This window comes from Dermacentor variabilis, chromosome 1 (genome assembly GCF_050947875.1).
Source record: "Dermacentor variabilis isolate Ectoservices chromosome 1, ASM5094787v1, whole genome shotgun sequence".
In the NCBI taxonomy this organism is placed as follows: domain Eukaryota; kingdom Metazoa; phylum Arthropoda; class Arachnida; order Ixodida; family Ixodidae; genus Dermacentor; species Dermacentor variabilis.
The window spans coordinates 32,931,648-32,958,277 of NC_134568.1; the positions used below are offsets into that span (position 1 = coordinate 32,931,648).

General features: G+C 47.2%; 1 protein-coding gene and 1 pseudogene across 1 annotated transcript; one reads left to right on the plus strand and one right to left on the minus strand.

Annotated features, from left to right (window-relative positions):
* Positions 1 to 8,759: 8,759 nt before the first annotated feature.
* LOC142570742 (uncharacterized) lies at positions 8,760 to 20,320 on the minus strand. Its single transcript, XM_075679087.1, has 5 exons — positions 20,068 to 20,320; positions 17,205 to 17,370; positions 16,169 to 16,412; positions 15,115 to 15,442; positions 8,760 to 9,035 (listed from the first exon to the last, which is right to left on the minus strand). Exons 1-5 carry the CDS (start codon positions 20,266 to 20,268, stop codon positions 8,760 to 8,762), a joined length of 1,215 nt encoding a protein of 404 aa, XP_075535202.1. The 5' UTR covers positions 20,269 to 20,320.
* A 2,207-nt stretch (positions 20,321 to 22,527) lies between these two features.
* On the plus strand, positions 22,528 to 25,029 carry LOC142571122 (tubulin alpha-8 chain pseudogene; annotated as a pseudogene).
* Positions 25,030 to 26,630: the final 1,601 nt, after the last annotated feature.

The following is a 26,630-nucleotide window of genomic DNA, read 5'->3' on the forward strand; positions in this document are numbered from 1 at the left end:
GGTCGCCGCATGCATACATTTTTGTTGGCAGCGCTTATGCTTCACGAAACAAAACATTTACCTTATACGGTCTGGGAGCAGCTGCCAACTAGAAAACCAAAACTCACCCAGATCAGCGAACACCTGATTTGTGTTTCACCAGGTTGGGTTTCACACACACAAAAGACATTTTGTGCACGTATGGTTGAGTCTGTGAGGCAAGCAGGCCGTCTGTGAACGGAGAACCTCAAAGTATAATGAGGCATCGCATTTTTCACTGCCCCACGCGAAGGAACTTGCTTTCAATTTTCGCTGAGTATACATGCGGCAGGCGCGCTTCGCTGATGTGTTTCTCAGCAAAAAATAACCGCGAACCTACAGCGATTTGCAGGCCTTCCTTTTCTTTGCCGAGTGGCAAAAGTCCGCTAACAGCACGAGCTAATTATAGTTATATTTATGTGCGTCGCGCCTGGCAACACCTCGGGGTCCGAAGCTGCATATCAGCGCCGATGCGCGGTTTGTACGGTTTCCCGCCATCGCACCTTCTAGTTTTTTATAGCAAGCCCGAGTCGGCCCCGCGGGCCCGTCCACGTATGAGCGCAAAATTTGGGGCTTCGAACTTTTGCCATCGCACAGTTCCTAGTACCAGAAATGTGCGGGGCCTATGCGTGGAAGCAAACGGCGAACAAGCAACGCCACACAAGCGAGGTGCCCATGTGGCAATGGCGGACGATCAGGACAGAGTGCGGATGTGACGTCACGCGCGAATTGTGTATATTTTTTTTTTCGTGATGCCTCGGCTAGTATTTAAAACGTAAAATATTTCACAGAAGCTCCTCTCTATCTAAATTATGTTAAACTACCTAGTTTTCCTTCTTTTTTTTAAGCAGTCCAAAATTTCGTTGCAGTTGGTCTTTAACTGCCTAGTGCTGCCGGCCGGGTGTCATCTGCTACAGCGCGTGACGGCGAGGCCCGAAATACAGACCTCGTGTAGCTGCTCGAACAGGGGAAAAGTAAGGGCAAAAAAAGTCGCAGTTTCGCCCGAAAGACGAAGCATCGATTCCGATAACAAATCAGTGGACATCTATGCGAAGTATACGATAGTTGTTCTATCGACCGTATAAACTTGTAAGCATTCGTTTATTAACTAAATTACACTGTTAAGGGGCCCCTCACAAGACCACATACAAAATTTTGGTTATATGCTGGAAGTTGTTACGTGCCCTCTATGGAGCGTTCTACCCCAATAATTTTTCAAATTGGTTCATTAATAGCCGAGATAGAAATATTTCCAGTGCCGCGAATCCACGATTTCAGCAGGTGAGCGTCACCGCAGCATTCGCTTACTTACTAAATTACACTCTTAAAAAAGTTTGCACCCGTTAGGGCTTATCTTGTCACACAATTAACGTCATCTGCCTTGATTGTGTTTCGTTTCTTGAAAACTCAGCGCGCGCTACTTTTCTGTCGTGAATGCTATGTCAAGCTGATAACGCGCAAGCCGTTCGTGACTTGGAAGTACCGGGCTCGTAGCGTTAAAGAAAGGAAATGCGAGCAAGACAGACGACGATTACCCTTGCCGGACAAGATAAGCCCCAAAGGGTGTACATTTCTTTACCCGGTGCCTCGCGCGCGACGGAAGACGGCGCGCTTGACCGCGCTTCCTCCCCGCTTTCCTCTCTTGCGCGCGCGAGGTTGAGCTATACGATCGTCGGGTGACCCTCGCAAGTGTCACTTGCATATACATACAACATACGGTGCGCGGCGACGATGTTGTCCGACGCCGACGACATAAATTAGCCTGGAGTGTCCGTATAATCGCTATCGCAACAGAATAGCTCGATTACGTGCGCGCTATTCTGAAAGAAAAGTTGGCCCCAGTTGCTGTTTGATTTGCCACTGCGCAGCCAACAGCGTCCGCTTTCAAAAGTGTGTGTGTGGGTGGAGGGGGTGAACGCAAATGGCCTGCACGGCACGTACGATCAGTACTACTAATGAGCGGGAGCTATTTCTGTCCCGTTGGACCGATAGGGACTCTAAAAGGATGCACAGCGAAGCATTCTTTCAAACAATTCATTGTGCCACTCGAACAGGCTTCGTATACTCACTTTTCGATTAGAACTGAATTTGAGAGAACACTACATCAATGTTTTTTCTAAACTTAATCTGAAAACGCTGTTCAACGCGCGTATTCCTAATCACTCCGTGCGGTGCGCGAGTGCGACGGGGCTACGAAACTGTGTTCGACTGCGCGTAGATCAGCTAGCGCTCCGTCATCACGACAAGTGGCGCGATCAGCAACGATTTCTTGTCCGTGTGTTAAGAACTGCTGAGAACTAGCCCAGAAGCACGTTTTACACGCTCATTTGTGTGTTTAGGCAAATAGAAGCAGCTGTCGTCTTCGAACCCGCCGCGGTTGCTCAGTGGCTATGGTGTTGGGCTGCTGAGCACGAGGTCACGGGATCGAATCCCGACCACCGCGGCCGCATTTCGATGGGGGCGAAATGCGAAAACACCCGTGTACTTAGATTTAGGTGCACGTTAAAGAACCAGGTGGTCGAAATTTCCGGAGTCCTCCACTACGGCGTGCCTCATAATCAGAAAGTGGTTTTGGCACGTAAAACCCCATAATTAGATTATTAATTTGTTGTCTTCGGGTATATCGGGGAAGATGTATACATGTAGCTCAATGTTCTTGTGACGCGCCTTATACACATCCTGTGGCGGAATCGTGCACGTGTGGCAAGACTACGCGCGGTAGCTCCAGTACAAAAAAAGAAAAGATAAATATTTAAAAGAATATTAAAGCGCGATATTCCCAAGATAACTGAAACTTATTGGTGGCGCTTTTTTTTTCTTTCTTCTTGTCTCTTTTTTTTTTTCCTTGCCATAAATCTATGCATACGACTCGGCCGTCGTCTGATGGTGCACTTGGCCGCCGAGCTCAAGTCCTGCGCTCGAACCTGGGGGGTAAAAGAGGAAAGACAAAAGAACACATTGTAAACTTTCAAAGAAATCGAACTTTTTTTTTTGTACGTTATATAGACAGGCGAGGATACCATGTGATTAAATTTTAAGTTTGCATAATTCGTCAATATATGTAACGGCCAGCATTTCTGTTACTTTTTCTTGCACGTGCGCCGTATTACTCGTCATACTCGTTTTATTCGATTAGAATCGAATTTGAGAAAACATTATATTAATATTTATCTAAATTTTGCCTGAAAACGCTGTTGAACCGATCGCCTCCTTGTCTTGCACAGTATCGCAAGGCACGCTGCTGGCCAGGTTTATAGTTGGTTCACACTTATAATATAGCGCGTGCAGAATTACGACGGCAACCACGGGCAAAAGAAATTTGATTTTTTAGAAATCTTCCCAGCTGAGAGTTGACGAACGAGTTATGGTACGAACAAGTGATGCATGGCGTAAAATGCACCGATAAAGATGAAGAAGCTGCAGATATGTAACAGAGAGCGCGTTTTTATTTTGTCTGTTTTGTCTGACCTCTTAATTTGTCATTCTTCTCATCGCATTTGGCGCAGTGCATTACTTGTTCAATATGAACCAGCGGGGCAAAAGAGCATCTTATAGTGCGAGCATTCATCTTTTACATCCCCCCCTCAACGCTTGATATAATTAGGCAAGAACAACTGAAGGCGAGTGAACACTCTTTAAATCTCGCTGAATATGTTCCTTCGCATTGTCTTCGCCTGTCCTTTCAGATTAACCCAGAACGAAAAACTGCCCTCCAGTTGCATTATAACCGCTAAACGATAACAGCACTTACTTTCTTTAAAGAAAAAAAAAACAAAGAAATAGAAAAGCTGCGGCAGAGCATACGGCCGGATACACGATGCTTATCGGAGCGGATTCACTAAGCGCCGCTTTTCGTATCCGTCCGTAAAGTTATTGTGCTGATAGTGCAACTGCATGCAGTGGCCGTGAAGTTAGCTTGCTGCGTCGTAGCACAGCGAAGAAGGAAACGAAAGCTCGGATTAAACGACAAAAAAAAAGAAAGGTGGAATTAAGCGCTGTCGCGCATTTACCACGACGGCATATCAGGTGCATTGTTTGACCGAAAACACGTTTTATTGTCACTTTTTTTGCTAGTGTCTTGCTTCTGTGACGAAGGCTGCAGCTGAGGCTATGGTCTGGCCGAATGATCACTTTTGATCCTTCTCGAGTGATCGCTTTTGCTGGGACGATCACTTTCGCGACATTTCACGTGCGACTGTGCACTAAACGCGCCGGCAGCCGACAGCGTTTATGGCGCTGTGCCGAGCTCGCCATTATCTTCGCAAAGTGCATGTCCGACGTGCTGTCGGCCGTGCAACCGAATGTCGTCGACACGAAAGTGATCACGTGCCTGCGTAAGTGATCAGTCGCGGATGCCGCACCATCACTCCCGCTTTTTCGCGCATTTCCTTTCCCAGGCTTCCACTAGACAGGGCGTTGAATTCAGCGAACACTTTCAAGATGTCTTAAATGTTGCCTACGGCGGATAGCACAAGTCTAGTTTTTGAGCTGGTCTATACTCAGAGGCGGACATTACTCGCACAAAAGAATTGAAACACATAATCGACTAATTAACAGAAATTCACTAATTATGTATTTGAACTAATTACCTTATGATCCATATTGCAAATTACGAATTCTAGCCGTGGAGTTCACAAGGTGGATCCCCCTGGAACGAATTCTCTGAATGACGCCAGCTTCAAGATATTAATTCCCGAATCTTGTGGAAAAAAGCATTGGCGTTCCAGGTACTTTCATAACAAAACGTCTTTTATGCATTGAAGCACTAGAGTAACTGGAACGCCAATGCAAAGTACGGTAATTAGTTAAAAACTTAATTAATTTTTGTTGATTAGACGATTATACACTAAAACGTGTTTAAATTGAGCCTAACGATGAAATAACATCAATTTCTTGATGCGATCTGGAACTTTATTGAGAAAGCTTTGCTTGTGGAAAGGTTTATCTATGTTAGAAACTCTGCACTACGTTGATTGGGCTTTTTCTTTTTTCTTTCTTTCGCTGGCGATAGCCTATTGAAGACAAACAGGCAAATATCACTGCGATAAAAATATGCACGTAATAGCTATATCTACGTTCAGTCCAATCAGTCCAAACAGCCTGCTTTAAGACAGAGGACACTTTAAGACACACACACACACACACACACACACACACACACACACACACACACACACGCACACGCACACGCACACACACACACACACACACACACACACACACACAAACAAACAAACAAACAAAGCTTTGCTGTACTACACAAAACCTGTTGGCACTGGTAGTTTATGCGCTTTGGCCGACGCAATTTTCCCGGCAAATTAAAGCGATAAAACGTATAATTAGCAAATGCGTCTTAATTTTGTTCCTACCAAGAATGTGGCGTATACTGGAAACGTTATAGGACCATCGTATTTGAAGGCACTTTCACTTTGTTTGATTCTCTTGGAGCACTTCTGTTTCGAGATGTCATCATATTTGACAGTCTGTTCATTTCGCATTCAGGGGCGTGGATCGCGACACAACGTCAAAGCTAACAATTACGCTGGAGCGGCGCGCGTGAGGGAAAGCAAAAATAAAGTCAGTCGTTGCTTCTTCTCGCCAGCCAGTAGCGTCAGCTTCGCCCAGCGTGCAAACGATAGGCGCCACACGCAGTAAGATACATCACAATGGGGGCTTGACGTCGCGTGGAGGTCCACGCCCCTGAATGGGAAATGAACAGAGCGTCAAATATGATGACATCTCGGAACAAAAGTGATCCAGGAGAATCAAACAAAAGGAAGGTGTCTTTGAGTACGATGGTCCTAACGTTTCAAATGAAAACACATACCACAATCGTGAGAGCAAATAATAATAATAATAATAATAATAATAATAATAATAATAATAATAATAATAATAATAATAATAATAATAATAATAATAATAATAATAATATTAATAATTACGATGTTTTGTTATTATGTCTTCGGAGACTCTGGTTGTCGCGAAAATTGGGTCTGCCAAAGCGCATCAGCAATCTATGCAAGCAGCTTTTGGGTACATAGCACAGCGTTTTTTATTAAAATTACCGTTAGTTTAACCTTCTCCTATGCCACAACTTCGGTTAAACTCGCAGAACAAAGTGATCCAACTTTGCACTCCAGGAAGAGCGCATAATCAAAGCAAATGCTTACATCGCGGTGACATAACACGCCTTGCTATAAGCCCAGCATCGATCGTGCTTCACAAGATGAAATCCGACTTAAAGTTCCTCAGAACTCCGCGATTCCAGGACCGAAACCACGGCCAATTAACGCCGCCATGCTCACTCGACCATACTGCGCAAGTCGCGATTTTCGCTACCCCCCAAAATTTTGTACGCCGAATTCACGAACGCTTACAAACGTTTTCTTGAGTGAGAAGAGGGATAAAAAATGAAAGGAATATACATGACGGACAGAATGAAAGACGCAAGCCACGTCATTCTTCTTGCGCCTCATGTCAGCCTAGGACTAAGAAAATGAATCTCTTATCTAATCAAAAGATGGTGCTTCAGCTGCTAATCACCGCTCTCTCTACTTGTGATGTCTGCTTTTTTCCGTCGCATACTTTTCGAAAATAAACCGAACATTGCGTAAACAAAATGAATGCCGAGCTCCGCGTTTAGGGGCATCGTGAGCGCGTGACGCAGTACACAAGAAATTCAGTGTATGGGGGGGGACCTGGCTGTTCATACATTCTGAGTGACAACAGTCGGAAAACGGGCCAAAAAGCGGCGTCTCTAAAACGAGGTACTTTAAATGTTTTTTTTCTTTAAATTTCTTGTTTAACCCCCCCCCCCCCCCCCCCGACGCGCATCTACGGGAACACTCACGCATTCAATTGGTCGGCGCTTCCTCGTGCCATTCGATTGTGGAACGCTCTTCCTGATTTCATCGTCTCCGAATCTAATCCCAATAAATTCCTTGGGATTATTGGATTTGCTAAGTGGTTGCTCAGTGGCTATGGTGTTGGGCTGCTGAGCACGAGGTCGCGGGATCGAATCCCGGCCACGGCGGCCGCATTTCGATGGGGGCGAAATGCGAAAACACCCGTGTGCTTAGATTTAGGTGCACGTTAAAGAACCCCAGGTGGTCAAAATTTCCGGAGTCCTCCACTACGGCGTGCCTCATAATCAGAAAGTGGTTTTGGCACGTAAAACCCCAAATATTATTATTATTATTATAAATTCCTTCAGCTCATCAGTTCATATTCCATCGCCTAACTTCAATAAAGTGCATGATGCATTTTCTTATGTTTCCAGTTACGTGCCCTCTTGTTTATGAGCCCATGATTTCGCATATTATTCTCGTATTTTTTTAGTATTGTTTAGTATTTGTACTGGAGTGGCTAAATTTCTTTTTCTCATTGTTTATTGAAAGAACTGTATCGTTTGTCTTTTTTCTAATATGTACATTACCGACCCTGTTGTTTTTGTACAATGCTTTAATGCTTGTATAAGATGTCTATACATTTTTCCACTGTCTATAAATAATGTATGTCTATTATGTTTTGTTATATGCCCTATATACTCTTTTTAATCCTTCTGTTACGCCCCCCTTACCCTATGCCTCATACGAGGCCTGTAAGGACATTTTAAATAAATAAATAAATAAATAGACGATTACGTTTGTTGAAGTGGTTTAGTGAATGCCCTGTGGCTTTTTCTTTTTAATTATTTTTGCGTGGTTTGAGACACTGTTTGCAAGCAGAAGCAACCTCATGTATGCACTCGCAGGACGTGGATTTCCAGCCTGGTGTACCTTAAAATTCGCAGCCACTGTCATGATTATTTTCTCCGCACCATGCAGTCGAGCGCTGCAGACAGCAAATGTGCAACTGTTCTTAAAACTTAGTTTCACAGTATTTCAGGAAATCACAGAAAAAAAAGAATTCGTTACTTAAAAAGTATTTTAAAACTGAAAAACCGTGTGGACACAAGTTGTGAAAAGATCTATAAGTGCACGATATCTATACTGAGCTGTTAGCAGCCAGTTTCTTTTTTGTTTAACGGTCGCTTCAACCGAGATATGGCGCCTTACTTCGGAAGCAGGGCACACTATGGTGCAGGGTGAAAATTTCGCGTGGTTCGAATGCCACAGAACTTTTCGCTGAGGCGTAATTCGCTTTAGAAGAAATGTCCACTGACAGTGGACAGGAAGCTTAGCGCTCGCGCGATCATGTTTTTTTTTTTTAATGGCCGCCTGAGCCAAGATATGGCTTCCTTCATTTTAAGTTTAATAAACCATTTCGGGATAAGAAATGCGCGCAATTTTATGTCTCTCAACTTTTCGCTCAGGAACACTTGGCTTTAAAAGAGTGTCCACAAATGTGGACACTGGTAGCTAAGAGGTTAAGGCAAAGCATGCCAGCAGGAGTGACTGTTCCTAGGGCCACAGTGTGCCTGCTTGCAAGAGCACGGTCTGTCAAAACGAGGGTGAAGTTTGGACACTTCAAATCTCAGTTCGGGCCAACTATGCATATATGCCCTAGCTGCTGAGACCTGTATACTGCAACTCGATTTCCGGCATCAGCCACTAAGTATATATGTATGTGCTTTCGGTATCGAATGTTCACACTACCGCTCTGAGCATCAGCCTCTTCTGGTGGCGACAGACAAACTCCCTATATATTTGCAAGCGCAACACTCAACAAAATGGAGGGGTGGCCGGGACCCCTTCCTGACTTTTAAAAACTACGTTTGATGGCATGCACACACCTTCTTAGTCGAGGAGCCTGATAAGCAGCAGTATGAGCTTCAGGCGGCCAATGGGCGCGAACTGGCCGTCCACGTTGAACTCTGTGGCCTGATTGGCCAGCGCGGGCACCTTCGGAAAGTTGCGCTCGAAGGCCTCCAGCTCGAGCCGCGCCTCGTCCTGGTTGCGCGGGAACGCCACCGCGATGGTGTCGGTCGTGGGGCCGAAGCTCTCTCCCAGGCTGCGCATGAACGGGTCCAAGCGGCTGCTCTGCATGGCGTTGAAGATGGCCACCGAGGTCACCTGCAGCACGAGTCAGGGCCAGGGCTCTTCAGCGTGCCGCCCACGTCAATTTTAAATCGATCTATAAAACTTCTCAGGACCTGGTTGCCAGCGCAGAGGGGATACGGAGAGCAAAAGACGTGACAGACAGTTAGGCGCATGGTTTAGTTGGCGCAAGTGCTCATCACGCTCCGCCTAGGTGACACCCCCCGCCTGATGGGGCGATTGATGACGCAACCGCGGAGTAAAGGCAGCGCTTGCTCTGTTTCACGATATTTCGCGCAGCTACAACAAAACTTGAAAATTGGAGTGACATATTTTAAGACGAATTAGGACAACAGCGTTCGTAGTCGTTCCGAATCACTCAAACTGTTTTTGAAGTGCGATTAGCTAGACAATTAGTTGCGTTTCATTATGCAAAACCTTAATTAATAGTTTTAGGTCGTAAGTCCAATTTGAGCAGTTGTGGGGCGTACTTAAAAACAGATAGTAAGGTTGTTTTTCCACGACGACATCTATTACGTGGTTCTATTTCTTTCCTCACTCTGAAAAAAAAAGAAAAGCCCGCGGATTATTTAAGAAATAATGTCACTGCGCCCATGCACTTATCGATTGTAGGACTCTCAATGGTGTTTCGAAATAACGAATCGCGCCTGTGAATTGCTAAAGAAGGTGATCGGCCGCGCCGTCCAGGGGAGGTACTCTCGGACGGCCGCTTTCGGCGATATCACTTTCAGTGCGCGCTTATTGGCTGGTTGAGCAAAACCGAATGACCTGATTGGCGTGTTGAGCACTACGTCAGGCGAAGGCGATAGTATCGCCGAAAGTGACCGTCGACGAATACGTTCCCAGAATAAGTCCGCACCATCGTCGTGAAGATCGGAATCCGCCACGGTGCTAAACAATAAGCGATAGGCCGCCACTGAAGACGAATGCAAGCACACTAGCCGGCTTTTGACAGGTGCATGTGCGAGCTTTGTTCTCTTGAAACACTATTGAGAGCGCTGCAATCTGGTGGACGAGCAAGCACGCTGACGTGACACAATTTTCTCATATGTTGCGCGCTTTCTTTAGAGTCAGAAACGAAAAAGAATCGCGTAAAAGATAACGTCATGGAAACAACTTCATCGGGTGTTGCTCAGCACGTTTCACTGCTTGCCAAGTCCGACTTATGCCTTAAACCTATTATTTAAAAATTCGCACAATTAAATGTAACTAATTAGCTAAAGAATCTCACTTCGAAACGTAACCTGATTAAACTCGAGGCGACTACAAACAATATTCACGTATACGCGAAAGGCATATATCTAAAACGAGAACCGCGTTTTACTCAAGGAGTAGTTGCTACACCACAAGATACAAAGCATATAGCAATTAAGCACATTGGTTCTGCGGAATCCCGCAAGGTGGTGGAAAGTTCTTGAAAATGAAAAAAAAAACTATATTTGATAGTAGCGCGAAGCTACGCATTCAGGAAAACTACACCCTCAAGGTTGGATTAGATTTCAAAACACCCTTGTTCTTGTACTCTTTCTCTGAAAATTTCCAAAATGGCTGTATGCGCTGGCAGGACAACTTTAATGCGCACTTTGAGTAATTTAAGGCCGCTAGAAGGGTGTTTTCGTGGGAAACACGCACCTTGCAGAAATTAAGGATGCTTTGGCAGTTCAGCGTTTCAAGCAAGTAAAAAGTCATATTGTACCCTTGAGCTGAATTAGGGCGGAAGGAAACGATGTGGACAGGACAGACGCTTTGTCTTGTCCCGAGTGTCGAACCGAAACCTTTTGCTTTCCGCTCTTGGTTCGGTTCAACGAAAACAGTTCAGTTCCGGTTCAACTCCAGAGCACAAAAAAGTAAAGAGTGTAAATCGGTTCGAAGAGGTTCAATGTCATTTGTATAGCCAAACTATATAATTACAAGAAAATAGAACAAATCTACTTTGTACAAAAACTCAGCGCTACTGATAGGCTGCACCGAAAGATTACGCCTGTATGTTCTTCAGTCCGCAACTAGTTGCCACAGAATTACGCAGATATAACACCTATGCTGGAATATATGTGATGCGAAGCTTTACTGAGGGAGAGAAAGAGAGGAGAATATTTTGAGGAAATGAAGAGAGGGCCTCCCGCCTGCCACTCTGCTCAGGTAGAGGAGAAAAATAAAGGAGTAATGACGAGGACAGGCTGTATGGCATGCGAACAGCCCGTTCATAGCCTTGAATATAGGCCTGTGTTAACTAAACATTATAAGAGCGGCCCAATGTCTTACTTCATTAATATATATTTTTTTTTCACTTTTTTTTCACTTAACGGTTGATTGGCGCTAACGAAGAGATCAATGCCTGCCGTTCGCAGTCATACTGCAGAGGACAAGAAACAAGCATACGCGCTGCACTGTGTCAGATATTCTGCACGCATCGCAGTTTGGTGAGTCCGCGCGCCAGATGCGATGCAAATATTGTCCCGTTAACATCACACCTAGTCAGCCCCCTGACGCCATAGGCTGAAACGGTGCTGCTATTCTTAAAAACAAGGGGAAGATTGTGAGTTTTTAGGAATGAGGTAGCATAGCTTAGCCACAAGTTCAGGAAATGCATGGACGAAAATTTCCATGGGGAAAAGGTGGGCAGGCTGTACTGAAAACCGTTATTTTTTTTTATCTTTTCGGTTTCACTCCAGAGTGGAAAAAGAAATCGTTCCAGTTCAGTACCGGTTCGAGCCAAAATAACGTTTTTTTTGCCGGTTTTCAGTTTAGTTCCGGTTCGATACCCTGGTCTTGTCCCATATCGTTTCTTTCCGCTCTAATTCCGCTCAATGACAAAACCTGATGCAACAGCAGACCAAACAGTCAGCGTTCGTGAATAAGCCATAAGTGCCTATTTCCCAGCAGTTCTCGCCAATAATTTGTTCGAGCTATCTTTTATATTCTACCCTGTCTTTCGTGTTTTAGCTTTCAGCCCGGTGGTGTTTTATATAGATCGTCTTCCAATCGTCAGCGACTCATATTAGCGCGTTAACCAATCATATTTCTTCAGGCGCATGTTCTTTCTGGTGTAGGATCGGGGCCTGCGCAATATTATGCGCAGTAAGTTTTGCGCTGTTTCATGCAGTGTCGGTTAGAATAAACATTCGCATGCAGTTGCACGAGGAACATTCTTCGAGCGCTAAGAACACAACATTTATTGTGGAACTGGCGCGCCGCGGTCGTAAAGTGGAAAGAGACAACTACATTCTCCTCTTCCCTCCTTCCTGCCTTTCACATCTTGCTGCTAGCTTCGCTTACATCGGTTCGCCTTGGTGCTGTTTTACAGATAAACTGAAGCACTGAGGAGCGTGACGTCAGCATATCAGGGCAGCTACAGGGGCTACTGCACTCTTAAGCTGCTGTTATGTTCCCTGCAAGGGTGTCGGCAGAGTTGTCGAGAGGTAACACTTCCCACTCGCACTCTGTAGGCCCATGCTCGAATGCAGGCTGCGCTTTTTCTTAATATTTTTTTTATAAACGTGTCGGGAAACACTTTGGGATTACTTCGGTGGGCGTCGGATAGACTATACGGCATACTGATAGAATAAAATGCATCGCTGCAGAAATAACACGTATCGCGCATTTTGGCAAGACATACATAAGAGGAAAGGATGCGATTACAAACGATCACCCTTTCAAATGGGTGTACTAGTTCGCCTAAACACCCTTTTCTTTGGTTGTAAGATGGGTGAGTTGTACAGCTAGACACTAGAAAGTACCTTTAAAGGTTCAATTTTCTTTAGTGCAATGAAAGCCCATACGGTTTCTCTCAGAAAAACTGCATGAGTTTCCTTTGTAGCATCGTGCTACAGTCGGGTGGATGACAATTTCTCCCTTTCAAGAGCATATATACAGCAGGGGCACCATACGCAAAACAAAATTGGATTCCGCGGTACCTATAGGACATATCAACAAGGTGACGAACACGTTTAGCTCAGGAAGCTATCGCTTGACTTAGACAATCATGCCCCGGTTGTTTCCGTCCCATCTCCGGCGACTTTATACAGTGCAGCAGCAGGAGCTGTTCTGCGCACACCTTTCCCGGTCGGAAACCCGTCTAGATAAAGTCTAATGATTCTGCGTTCGCTTACTCGAGGTGACACACACGCAACGTCAGCACCATCCGCTAGAGAAGTTTGCACAGCGTCTACGTCCGCGAAATGGGCCGAATGTTGTCGATGGCGTTCTACGCTTTGAAGTATTGGTCATCGGGTATAGACCACATAATGTTTACATTCCTAGACACAATTGAGCTCTTCAAGTAGCGCCAGCTTCTCCAGCTAGTCGAGATTGCAAATCGCTTATTATTGGATATATATTATATCGTCCCTGCGTGGAGCGCTTCGCGTGTTGGCAGCTTCCAATGCAAGGGTGAGCTCTTCGACTGTAAATAGCAAATCTTGGTCAGCGCCGCTGAGGGCGAGCGTGTAAAGTCAGGTTTGGAGCTAGCTAAGGAAATAATGCAACGTTTTCGAACGTCTCCGCGCCAAGCTGCACATGTTTCGCTGTATGGACGACCTGGACTTGCTGCATAGGATGTGGATCTGCCAAAGCTTGCGAGAGCCAGTTCACTCGTCGAAAGACTCGCGGTTTTTTAAAGTCAGCGTGACTCGGCTAACTTCACATACCGACGAGCATGTGTGGTCTTGGTGCGCATCAGGATAAGGTCCTTGTGTCGGTGGTCGTTTTGTGTAAAAGCCGCTTGCTGTTTCTCCCGGGTCCGACGTTCTAACCAAAGCGCGGTTGACGGAAATTTACAAGGATTTTAGAATATAAAGTCAGCATTAGGTCGCTTTTCAAAATTCAGACTGTTGCGTTTTTTAGCGCCAATTCCAGCTGGAAAAGTCCAAAGCAAAGCTGATAAGGCACACGCACTAGGCATGCTTGTCATTCGCGAGGGAAGGCGAAAGAAATGTTGCAATTTCACCCACAAGGGCGAAGCATCAACGCGATAGCTGGCGCCGTATACTATACTAAGTCTTCCACGGTTTCGCATAGTATCGATGTTTACCAATCGCATCTGCGAATGCTTATATTTTAGTGCCAAGCATAAGTAGAATGGTGGCAGTGTATACCGGTTGCAAAATCCAGAGCCCGAACGGTTCCCAAGAGTTGAGGCATTGTTAAGCGTATGCGAATACTAAGGAGGACTTGCGGATACCGTTCATAGTGGCATGGTGCCTTGAAAGCACTTTTTGGACTTGTATTTTTCACATTGGTTAATCAAGAAAAAAATTGACTGATAGGTAAGACCTGCGACTGACCCTCTGTGGACCGGAGTTTCTAATCAACGAGGAATACGACGCATTTTTAAAGCGAAGCTGTATATGCATGAGTAACCCATTCGTTCGCGGGCCCGTCTGTCGCCTGTACGCCGAAAACTCCTCCGGCGAAACCCCATGCGCATGCGCGAAAAAGAAAAGAAGAAGAGAGGCGCGCGATTGGCTGCGCCCGTAGGGACGTCGTTGCCCTCCGACGCAGCCGAGTGCGCGCGCAGCAGTTTCTTTCCGGCCACGAAATGATAGGCCCCGCGTCATATCTACTCCTGAGGAGCAGGCAGCTTTCGATCAGCAACGCCGCGAGCAGAACCTGGAACGAGCTGATCCACGCCGTGCCGATGCTGCAGCCCGGGCACAAGAACAGGCTCGTGCAGCTGAGTGCAAGCAGTAACTGCATACCGAGGATCAAGCACCCTATCAAGCCGTCGTTTGAGGAACCATCGGAATTAACCCAGTGATAAAAACCGGCGCCGCACGTTTCAGCTTCGCTGGTTCACCAACTGTACGGAGTGCTTGGGCGGTGATTTTTCTCTGCGTCTCTCTATGTTTTACAGGCTTCTCGCAAAGCATTTTGGGATTCCTGCGACGGACACCGGCGTACATCAAAACGACTAGGAGTGAGCCCACAACAGCTATCACTATAGAAAGGCGGCCACACTGGAGAGGATAGAAAACATGAGACAAAAGAGCCGCGGCAATGACTCACCAGCTAGCCAAGCAGCAATTACAAAAATGGTCCAAGAGCACTGTTCCTCAGTTAATGAAAGGATGTTTCCTACACACGTGGCACATTTCACCTTTATTATCCTGCCGGTCGCCTCTTCCGTGAACCGGGAATTGGCGACGTCCGCCTCCAGGGTGCCTTCGGTGACGTGCAAAGCCTGGAACATGAGCACGCCGGGCAGCACGTTGTGGAAGACGGCGCCGCTGCCTCTGCCCGTCGATGGAATGTGGGGACGCGGCCAGACGACAGGCAACGCCGGGGCAGGCGGCGACCTATCGGCGGGTGCGTCCTCCGCGGCGGGGGCAGCAGCAGCAGCAACCGGAACGGCTGGCGGTGTTGGTGGTGGCTCGGCTTCGGAACGACGCTCCTGCGCCTGGCTCGGCGCAGACTGCGACGACGGGCTGCGCCGATTGTACAGGAGGAAGGATTTCACTCTCGGAAGCTCGCACAAGTTTCGCGGGCGACGACCTGTGACTTGCGCGTCTGTTGCATGCACCCTCCGCACGCTTGTCCTTCTCGTCGGCAAGGAGGTGCGTTGCAAACGGACACTTTCACTACTTCTGCCCTCCTTTGTAATCGTACCGCTACGCGCCTCTTTCCCTCGGTACTGCGAGCGAGACTCTGGACTGATGACCTGCGGCATCCTACCCACATTTCATACCAATAAAGTATTTTCTCTCTCTCCCGAACGTCCACATTGTTGAGACCGCATTTCTCTCTTCCACGTGGGCTGACAATACTGGGCAATCACCTGCTCTCTATAGATTATGGCGCTGGTCAGAGATATACATTCCTTAAAGACAAAGAGATTACAGAAATATGGGCGCCTTATGCGATTAGTAGCGGGAGGACAGGGAAGCGCCAGCGCGGAGTCGACTCTCGACAAGGGGACTTGCCTTCGACCCCATTGAGACCACTGTTCTTTTAGCTAATCTCAACCTTCGCATTGGTGGCTCTGTTCTAGTGATGCAAAGGGATCTAGAGAGACACGCAGTGCAGTACTGCGTACACTGTGTACGTGAGCAGCGAGCACAACGAAGTTCTATCGGAATAACGCGTCGTCCGTTCCACTGGCTCGTATCGGTTGCTCTACAGCAGCCAAATAGTTCTTTGATTATAGTGCTAACCCGGGGACGGGGTTATCCGGCGGCGGCGGTGGCGGCGACGGCGGCGGCGACGGCGGCGGCGGTGGTTGCTGCTGGTCGTCGTCGCTCGGCTCACGTCGCACGATTGGCTCGGCGTGGAATAAGAACTCGCCGAAGACGCCCTCGTGCGAGCTGTCATCGGAGTCGTCGGCCATTCGGATGAGCTCCAACTTGAAATACACGATGACTGAGCTCAAGGGGAGCAGCTCGCGCACGCAGTCGACCACTGGGTACGCAGAGATGTATGCATGCACAGTATGTTTGCACGCGCTGCGTCATAACTTACAGCATTCGGCAGCCGCTATCCTTATCATTATTTGATATGCTGACCGACAATCCCCACCGAATCGGGCACAATGCCTGCACGCACTTATGTGCACATAGAGGTCGTACGGAGGAGCACTAATGTTCTGAAAAATGTCATTATGGCATGCAACACAGATCACGCATTATTATTCAGAGGCTTGGCGGTGTAGCCATTCACTTTAGGCATCGCTGTAAAGGGGCAACAGAGAAGCACATTTAGTTAAGCTGCATTAATAAATTAGGTTTCCGCAACAGGAAAGCGGCCACCCTCGAGTGATGCATGACAAGACCAGAAATGGAGCAGAGAACGACTTGCGGCAACGTCGCCCTGAAATTCTCACATCAGCTCGCCGTGAGGGGGATATTGCAAGCGTCTGCTCTCGGGTATAGTTTTGTTTATTGGTGAATGAGGATCACGCGAGTGCATTAGATACCAAAGACTCAACCTAGCAAGTTTCTATAACTCTTCCTGCACCCAAACGGCCCAAATACTATAGAGGAAACTGAAATACGCAACGTACCAGACTGACGCAACGGCGATGAGGTTTCATCGCAAAATTCAAGAAAGAGATGTTTGGCTCCCAACCCATTTTAGCCAAATGGAATTATTCAAGAATAGTTCGCCAGTCTCAAAATTTTTTAGGGTGCGTTACTTTCCTGTGGATTTTTTTTTCGCGGAGGCCCGGTGGCCAGAAACACGGCGCGCGCTTACCCCTCCTGTCTTCGTTCAGGTCGGCGTGATAGGACAGGAACACAAGGGATGGTCGCATGCCGGCCAGGCGCGCGATGTTGCGGTAGCGAGCGAACTTTGAGCACATGATCTCCACGCACGCGTGCAGCCTGTCCTGCACTGGCTCCTGGCTCGGCGGCTCCGATTCCTGGGCGCGCCAACACACACGCATTGTTCACTCGGCGAAATAAATGGCAGGCCTGCGCGGCAAGGATCGACTCATCAAGAGTCGGTGCACGGCAGCCGTCGTCAACAGAACGGCTTTCGGCAACCTTTTGCGACGGCAGGAGGAAGCCTTCGGTGAGCAGGTCACTCGGCGAGTCGCCGCGGTTGGGGTAAAGGCAAACAGAGACGCTGACAAACCAAGGCTGCAGTTTCGCAAAGCGTGCGAGTTAAAGTGAACAAGTTAGAGCTAGAGTCACTTAGTGAATATTTTAATTAGCTACCTGGAGGGGGTGGGGGACATTGCGATGCTTCGTACAGGTAGTGTTCCTCTCTTCAGGAAGTCCACCTGAACAGGCCAAATTGCGCTGTATACTGCATGCGATTTAAAGGGAGATCTGTTCGAAGTACAAAAAAAAAATATATAATGCACCTCATATACGTGCAAATACGTTATGCTTCTCCATGACAGTGCGATGAATATGAAAGGCTAATTTCGGGCGGCGACAACACATTTGAGCCCCTAGTGCTTCCCACGTTACGTGCTCCTAACGTCCCAGTCGCGAGTACCGGCGCCGGTCACAGCTTTTTTCTTCAGAGCGGCGTAGAAGGCGACAGGCGGCGAATATAATATTGATCATCGTTACGATTCGTCTTTTGTTTTTCTTCAATAGGATTCTATTCATGCGGCCACTTATCTGGACAGCATTGTTGCCACTGCGATGATACACTACGGGTTGATCATTTTTAAATTTCCCGGAGTTTGTAATAAATCACCTGTTGCAGATCACATAATTCTAGTCCTTGCATTGGATTATTCAGACAGGCGGACATTAATTGCACGAGAAATCGAAGTACACATTCAACTAAATAAATGGTCACTAATTATCGTATTTATTGAATACACCACGGATCATCACTTCAATTTACGAATGGTAGCCTGTAAGTTTGAGGCGTATCCACTTGCAATGAACCTCCAGAAGGACACCAGTTTGAAGATATAAGCCATAAAACTCGACGTAAAAATACGCTGTTATTTCATACACTTTTTTAACAAAACGCTGTTTTATGCATTGAAGCATAAAAGTAACTGGAACGCCCATGTATTTCGTCCCACACTTTGGGAAATATCTCGAAATCAGCGTCATCCTGGAAGTTCAATTCAAGTGGATACGTCTAGCGAATTCCCGGCTACAATTTGTTAATTGCAATATGTGCAGTAGCGAAATTAATTGCAGCGCTGGTAATGCTCTTGCTGGTAACGTCCGTCTCTTGGAATAATCCAGCTCAAGGGCAGGAATTACGCTATCATCCAAAGGCGATCTTTAACAAATTCCGGAAAACTGAATGATTATCCCGTATATTCCTTCGCCTATAGGTATTAAATCGCGGATAAAGACATTCGATTTAGAGAACTTCGCTACATGCGAATGCGCATCGTTGACTCATTCCTGGTTCACTTCAAACGTGACAAAAGGATTTGCACAATTTGAGTGATGAAGTGCTCCAGTGCGCGGAGCACCTGTATACATATATATTGGTCATCTTGTAAGATTGTTGGGGATCGACAGTGAATTTGCGGAAAGCCCTCAGACGCAAGCAAAAGCCAGCGCCCTCTCTCCAGCCACCATGTAGACGACACTCCCACTGCCAACTGGTTATATCACGGGTGAGGCCGTCACAATGTAGCGACACGCCGTATTGCTGGAGATATATTTAATTACAGTGTGGCGAGATGCCTATTGTTTCGGCTATGTACGACATACATTGCCTCCGGGATCGCCCAACATTGTTATGATTCTCGCCAGGGTGACGACGATTAACGACGAAGAAATAACGTTGACGGAACAACGAAGGCGGTATGACAATGGGATGACGATTATGAAATGATAGTGCAACGGCGGCAGCGTGACGTCGACAGAATGAGGACAATGGGATGACGCCGACGGCGTAAAGATGGCGGTATGACGATGATGGAACGACCGCGACGAAAGTGTGGCGACGACGCTAGCATGACAACTGCCAACAAGTGATACCACGATGAGGTTATATTACTCGGTGGGGAGCAGCGCGCAATGAGCCAGCCGTATTTTTTTTCTCACAGATAGCCCAGCTATTTTTTTTTCGCATATCAGTGTGTCCTTGTGTGTGCGCACGTGTTCTTTTTGTAATTCTGCATACTCTCACTGCAACTTTTTGAAGAATCCTCACTGACGAACGTTTCTCAGCCATCTATCTTGTCTGAACTGCTTAGTCAGAAATGAAATTTCGGCCTGCGCGTCTTTCCGGGTCTCTCTAAAACCTCTCCAAAGCTTCGAAGTCACTGCGCACATTGACCGCACTTGTCGGTCCCGCGCACCGGGCCCGTGCACTACTTTGACCGATTCAAAGGCCCAGAGATCGAAAGGAACAGACGCGTTTCTCATTTACCTGAACATTGGGGCATCGCACATGCTGCAAGAACCAAGCAACACGGCCCCGCAACAGATCTTGTTTCGAGAAATATAGCCTCGAAACGCTATTGGCAAAGACTATATATGCGTAATTGCAGCGTCATCTTATCTGTGCAGCTCCAGAATATCGAGCAAAGCTTTGGTAGGAATTTTTCTGACGCTTCCTGACCATGGTTGCAACCATGAAGCACGCGTTAGCGGCTCTAATTATAAAAGCAGTGCCTCCTCACCGGTGAACAGCAGATGGAAATGGAGATAAGTTTCTTCCTCAGCAGAGACAGGGCGACCGACTGCCACAGTCGGTTCACCTCTGCGCACGTGAAGAGCTCCTCGGTGCCCAGGTGGTCGAGCACGCTCTCCACCACGAAGTCCTTGTCAAACATTTCGCTGACGTCGACCGTGGACCCCGGCTGTTCACCGTCAACGGACATCGTTTCGCCGGCTGTGGACGCAGCCGTCCGCGGGGACCAGCGGTGCTCGCGCCTTCGGCACGTTCGATCTTTTCTTCCTCTTCGTGACAAGTGCGCGCGCTTTCGGTGCGTTCTCCTTCTCTTCGCGGCCACAACTTGCCGAGGCGCACGACGGAAGCTCAGATCAAGCGTTTCATCTCGAGAAAATATTCTGCAGAACCCATTTCACCACGATTGTCGTCGTTAATACGATTAGCATTCAAGCAATGCAGCGACATACCGTATTGCTGAACATATACCTTTATTTAGCATCTGTAGTGGTCGTTCAAAGCTGTTTATTGTTTGGGCTATATGCGACACACAGCGTGTCCGGGATCGGCCCACTTCGCTATGGCACTCGCTCACCAGGGTCGGTCATGACCATGACGGCATGACGACGACTGTACGACGATGACGCAATGACGTAATGACGACGATGGAAGAATGAAGAAGGAATGATGTCGATGAATATCCAAATAACATACGAAATTCTTTTCTCGGTAAGTTATCTCTAGGGACAAGCAAGTACCTTACAACTATTCTTCAGAAATCGTTGTCTACCTGTACAGTTCCTGCTTCATGGAAGGTCGCGAAGGTTCTTCCTGTGAACAAGTCTCGCGATAAGCGCGATTTCACTAATTGCGAATCCATTTCTTTGAAAGCTCAGTATGGAAAATTACTATATAACATATTATCTACAAACGCATCGCTACGTTTTTCTTGAGGCGTGACATGCGCACGGGTCAAAGTTACTTCTTTTACGCCTACCGAGGCTGGCGCCTGGAACTGCAGGTGCTCACGCGCCAGGTGTTCTCTCCTATTCGCTCAGTAATTGATAACGTTCCTTCAAACCTCGCTAGTAACTTCTTGCCGAGTGAGCTGACTCCCCTTTGTACCCACTCCTCGTCACCGACGTCATACACCGGAGCAGGTCGATGTCGGCGGTCACAGTAGCGCTTCTGCGTTTCTTGCGCTTGTGAAGCTCTTCTCATCGCTGCTGTTCTGATCTTTTTAAAGACGGACGTTTGGTCGTCGGAGCTGGAGATGGTAACAGGAGTGTCCAGATTGAGGACCACTTTCAGTTGGGGGGCCCAGCTTCCCGCAGACGTTTCATATGACGTTGCCCCCGGTAGACAGCCGCAGCGTCGTGTTAAGGGAATAAGGAGCTGACTTAAGGTGAACGTCCCAGTCGGCTTCTCCTTTCTGCCCTATTTTCGTATATGGAGCAAATCGTGCATGGATACTTTGGTTGGTTTGCTCCGTAAGGCCATTTGCCTGGGGATGAAATGCGCACGTGTAATGGTGCTGCACCCCTGCCGTACTAAGATACTCTCTTAGTTCGCGGCTGTGGAATGTCGTAGAACGGTATGATATTAATTTTTGGCAGGCCACGTCTCTCTTCAAATATGAGCTTCAGGAAATCGATTAGGTGACTGGACACGAGAGATAGTACAGCTGCCAATTCGACGTACTTCGACAAATAGCCCACAGCCGCAATGATTTAGCGGTTTCGTGCTGCAGTGATCGGCAGAGGTCCGATGTAGTCGATGCCAACAATATGAAAAATGGTTTCTGGCAGCGGAATATGTGTCATTAGTCCAGGCTGGCATCCTGGCGGTTGCTTATACTGCTGACACACTTCGCGACTGGCAATGTAGGAGCGGACATTGCTTTCCATTTTCGGCCACCAGAAGCGTTCTTGTATTTTGCAGAGCGTGGTTCGCTGTCCAATGTGCCCTCCTTCCGGGGTGTCATGAATGGCTCGCAAAATTTAATACCTAAAGCAATTAGGAATCATCAGGAGGTGGCGTTCTTCTGAGTGGTCCTTGTGCCCTGACCCCGATACAGTGTGTCATCGTGTATTACAAATGTTGAATTTTTCCCCTGTAGCAGCGTTTGAGTCACTGATTGATGCTAAGTCTGTTATACTCGTGGACTTTGGAGACGCGTTGTAGAGAGAAGAAAATGCGACCATCCTCATTTTGGGACACGCGGTCAAGATGGTTCCGGAAGAGAGCATCGGCGATGTTTGTAATCAAGTTGTTTGTTAATTACTTTAAAAGGGAATACCTACATCATCCTTAAACAAGCCATGTACAAGTAGAATAAGTTAGCTTGAAGTAGCCGGAGAGCACAGGAGTAAACAGAACTATTCGTAATTATGCGAATAGCCTGGTTCTGTATATGTTGAACAGATGAGAGGTGACATGTGTTTCTGCAGAAAGCAACAGCATAGGTGATATGACTATGAACAAACGCAAGTCCACTAACATAGCAGCGTATTGGTGCAATTCGCTTTCCTTTCCTGGACTTAGCATCCACATCCCGCTGGTATCCTACGCTCCCGTCATCTCTCCCGAGAAGGCCTGCAATGGCAAGTCCATAGCCTGCTGTATGCTGCACCGCGGCGACGGGGTGCCTAAGGACGTCAACGCTGACATTGCGGCCATCAAAACATTGGAGGACGCTTAAGCTTCGCCTTCAAGAGTGGAACGCGACAGCGTTCCCGTCGATCCGCCAAGGGGTGTAAGACAATGGGCTACGGCGCAGCGACTACGCGCCTCGCATCGGACGCAGTGAGCGTCGAGCAACGCAGCGTTCGGCGCGACAACGAAATGTGCGCCTGAGCAAGCGACGCACGCCTGAGCCTTAGAAACAGCTCGTTTCTAAGGCAACACCGCGTTCACTAGAGGCGCTTTTGTGCCGCTTTGAAGCATCGAACTCGTGGCTCACTGACGCATACGCTGACGATGTGGCTGTATGCTGTAAGGACAAACAAAGTGTATTGAATACTGTTAATATCGTCAAAAAGTTTGGTAACGTCACTAACAGCTACGTTAACTGGCAGAAATGTTTGGGGTTTTGGCATGGAAGATGGGCGTCTACACCAGACCACTTTTCGAACGTAAACTGGGTCACGACACCAGTTAAGTACCTTGGAGCACCCCTTGATGCCTACAAGGACAGTAGCGAGTACTGGAAGGAGCGGACAAAAGAACTAAAAGAAAAAGCCGACCGATGGAACGCCTGTTACTTGTCAATATTTGCGAGAGCTACAGCGTGCAACATGTTTCTCGTGACAAAGATCTGGTACGTAATGCAGGTACTACAGTGCTCTCGTATTAATGTGCAGAAACTGCACCGCGTGTTCGCTGTATTCGTGTGGGCATCAAGCTGGGAGCGATGTAGCCGAGATAATCTCTTCCGGCGCGTGAAGGATGGTGGTCTGGGGTTGGCGCACCTCTTCTTGCGTCAACTGGTGAATAGATTCTCCTTCTTTCGAGATACAAACGACCCATTTCTGCGCACGGTGATCCAAATGAGGCTGTCAAGATCACTTCCCGAATTCGTTGTAGGTACGGAAATTATGCCAGGACCAGTCCGTGGTTTCTTTCGGGAAATAGTTCAGAGTGTTTCCTTTTTGCGTGTTCGTTTTTCAAGTGCATATTTGTGGAGTGTAAAACGGAAAAAGTTATATCGTGATTTATGTGACAGTGTTTTGCTGGTACCTATGTACAGAGCCCCGTACAGTGGAGGCCCAGGCCTAGATGTATTGAAAAGGGTGAAGAAGATGCCAGTTCAACCAGCCACTAAATCGTTCTTTTTTAAATTACACACTGGTACTGTACCTGTTAAAATCTTCCTTGAACAACGTGGGTTCTACATGCCATGGGGAACCCACTGCCTTATATGTAAAAAAACAGAAAGCATAGATCACGTCTTCATCCACTGTTGGGAAGGGGTCTTTTTCTGGGACGTGCTACAAAGGACTCTAAAAAAGGAGCTACCTATAGATCCCCACGGAATCAGGTTTCTGCCAGTATATGACGACGAAGGTTTCCCGTACGACCTGATCATGCTTACGGGCCTCCACAGTTTATGGCGCGCAAGAATGGCGGGTTACCATTGTGATCCGGATGCCCGACCGGCGCGTCTGTACTTTTGTGAATCCATGCAACGGTATGTGGAAGTGATCAAGATGCAACAGCCTGTTCCTGAGTGGCTGTCGAGGGTTGAACCCCTTACAGCACTAAAGGAATTTTAATCCGACAACGTCGTGCCACAGTAGCGGACGGCAGCGAATGTAAATATTACTGTTCCTTGTTCCCTTGTGTATTCATCCCTTTTTGCTTCTTTGGTCTTTGTTTATATCATTTAGGAATTTGTGTTGTGTTATGTCGAGGACTGGCAATAAAGAAAAAAAAAAAACTCGTGGCTCACTGGTAACGTCTCCGTCTCACACTCCGGAGACCCTGGTTCGATTCCCACCCAGCCCATCTTGGAAGTTGCTTTTTATTTATGAAGTGCCTGCCGTGATTTATCGCTCACGGCCAACGCCGCGGACGCCGACACCGACGCCGACGACACCGGCTTTTCTGCGACACGAGCTCCTTAACGCTATCGCGTTAAAAACAAGCGCGCCATCTAGTTCGTGGACTGGTGTGCACAGGGTTCAAGGTGGGCATAAACTACCAGCCTCCTACCGTGGTGCCCGGCGGAGACCAGGCCAAGGTTCCGCGTGCTCTCTACGTGTTGTCCAACGCGACACCCACCGCCGAGGCCTGGGGCTGGCTGGAACATAAGTTCGACCTCATGTACGCCAAGCGCCCCTTCGTCCACTGGTACGTGGTCGAAGCCATGGAGGAGGGAGAGTTCTCAGAGGACATGGTCATCCTCGAGAAGGGCTACGAGGAAATTGGCATGGACTCAAACGAGCACGTCGACGGGCACGAGGAGTACTAGGCCGAACGCTACATTCCCTCGGCAAGAACGACGGACATTCGTCTAGACAACCTAAAATTCCCGTTTGTGTTCAAAATTTTGTAATACGAGTTGATTGCTCCACTGCATCTTTACTTCTTCGAAGGTTGGATCCAAAACACTTAGCTTATGTTGCCTCTCTCAGAAAAGAGGTTCCAAGACTGTCTAGCGTTCTCCCGCAAAGCTTTTCCTTTAAAGGTGTAGTAAGTGTAGAAACGGAAATACCTGACAGATGTTTGCTTGACACTCTTTTCCGTGCTCTTTTATGCTCGGCGCTACACTTTGCCCCATCGGCACTCTGTAAGTAAAGATTGAAAATGTTCAGTGCCAGGACTGCAAATTAAAAACTTTAAGCTGCTTAAGCCCTTTCTGTACTTCTATTGTACCCTATAGCTACACGGCATTTGCCATATACCAAAAGTGCGCCGCACTTTATGGAAACGCACAAATATGCAGCAGCAAGCATTGAGACAAAATATAAATGTAAGATGAATTAAGTTTGAGCGGGATAAAATACGTTTGATGCCTATTTAAGTGTAGAGTAAAGTGGTATTGTTTAGTCACAAAAAGAAAGTGAAACGAAATACAACATACAGTAGAATTTCTGGGAATAGCGTATAACTTTCAGTGCCAGTTGATTGGCTAAGCCATTGGCAGGATGCCAGTGAGGCGTGCCCTCTACATTCATGCACGCGCCCAGCAAACAGCTAACTATAGCGAACTACACCGTCTGCATTCTTTTTAGTTCGAACACTTAAAAAACCTACAAAATTAACTCGAATTACGTCACTGCAGATGAGTTATCTGCCCAGGCGGACATCAAATGGAAGAACAACGAAAACATTACGTTCAAAATGATGATTAATTGTTGTTTCGTGGCGCAGGCCAATTATGGCCAAAGAACGCCAGGATAGTAAACGAAGAGATGACAGGAAAGGTTGAAAGTAAGAGAGAAAGACGAAGTTTTGACAGGAGAACAGGCAATTCTTGGCCAATCCCCCACTGTGGGTATGAACCATTATATGAGGTCATCATCATCATCATCATCATCATCAGAACAGTGTGGACAGCGCAACGGACACATCTTGACGAAAATTCCTGTCCTCTCTACAGATATCGCATCGAATCATTCTACCCAATCTGTCGACACGCGGAAGGCAACCAGGTGCCACCAGAAGGAGCTACCTGCAATCCCGCTGTGTTCGCTGACTCCCCCAAATGCCATTTACAAAGCTACTGACTTCGGCAGGGCTCCATTATAGCAGCAGCGACAGCGCAATGGACACACCTTGACGAAAATTCCTGTCTTCTGTGCAAGCTAATGGTATCATCTTCTCAGTTATCCCTACTATACAGTTCGTTGTCGCTGCTGCTATTACAGTGCAATTTTATCGGAGTACTTACACTTGTGTGTGAGTGACCTGCTACGATACGCCTACGAATGCCGAGCTCGCGAGAAAAATTGATGAAATCGAAACGAAATTCAGCAAGGAGACTGATCGCGTGGCTCACGATGTCTTGGGCAAGGTTTTGTTAAGGATGCAGTCTTCCGGGATTGATGTTAAAGAACTCAAAAACGAGAT

Coding starts and splice junctions, on each gene's coding strand:
- LOC142570742 (XM_075679087.1), bottom strand. CDS start 20,268: ATGTCCGTTGACGGTGAACAGCCGGGGTCCACGGTCGACGTCAGCGAA. Junction 17,371..20,067: donor TTTCCATCTGCTGTTCACCG/GTGAGGAGGCAC, acceptor TGGCGCGCCCAG/GAATCGGAGCCGCCGAGCCA. Junction 16,413..17,204: donor CCTGAACGAAGACAGGAGGG/GTAAGCGCGCGC, acceptor CTGCGTACCCAG/TGGTCGACTGCGTGCGCGAG.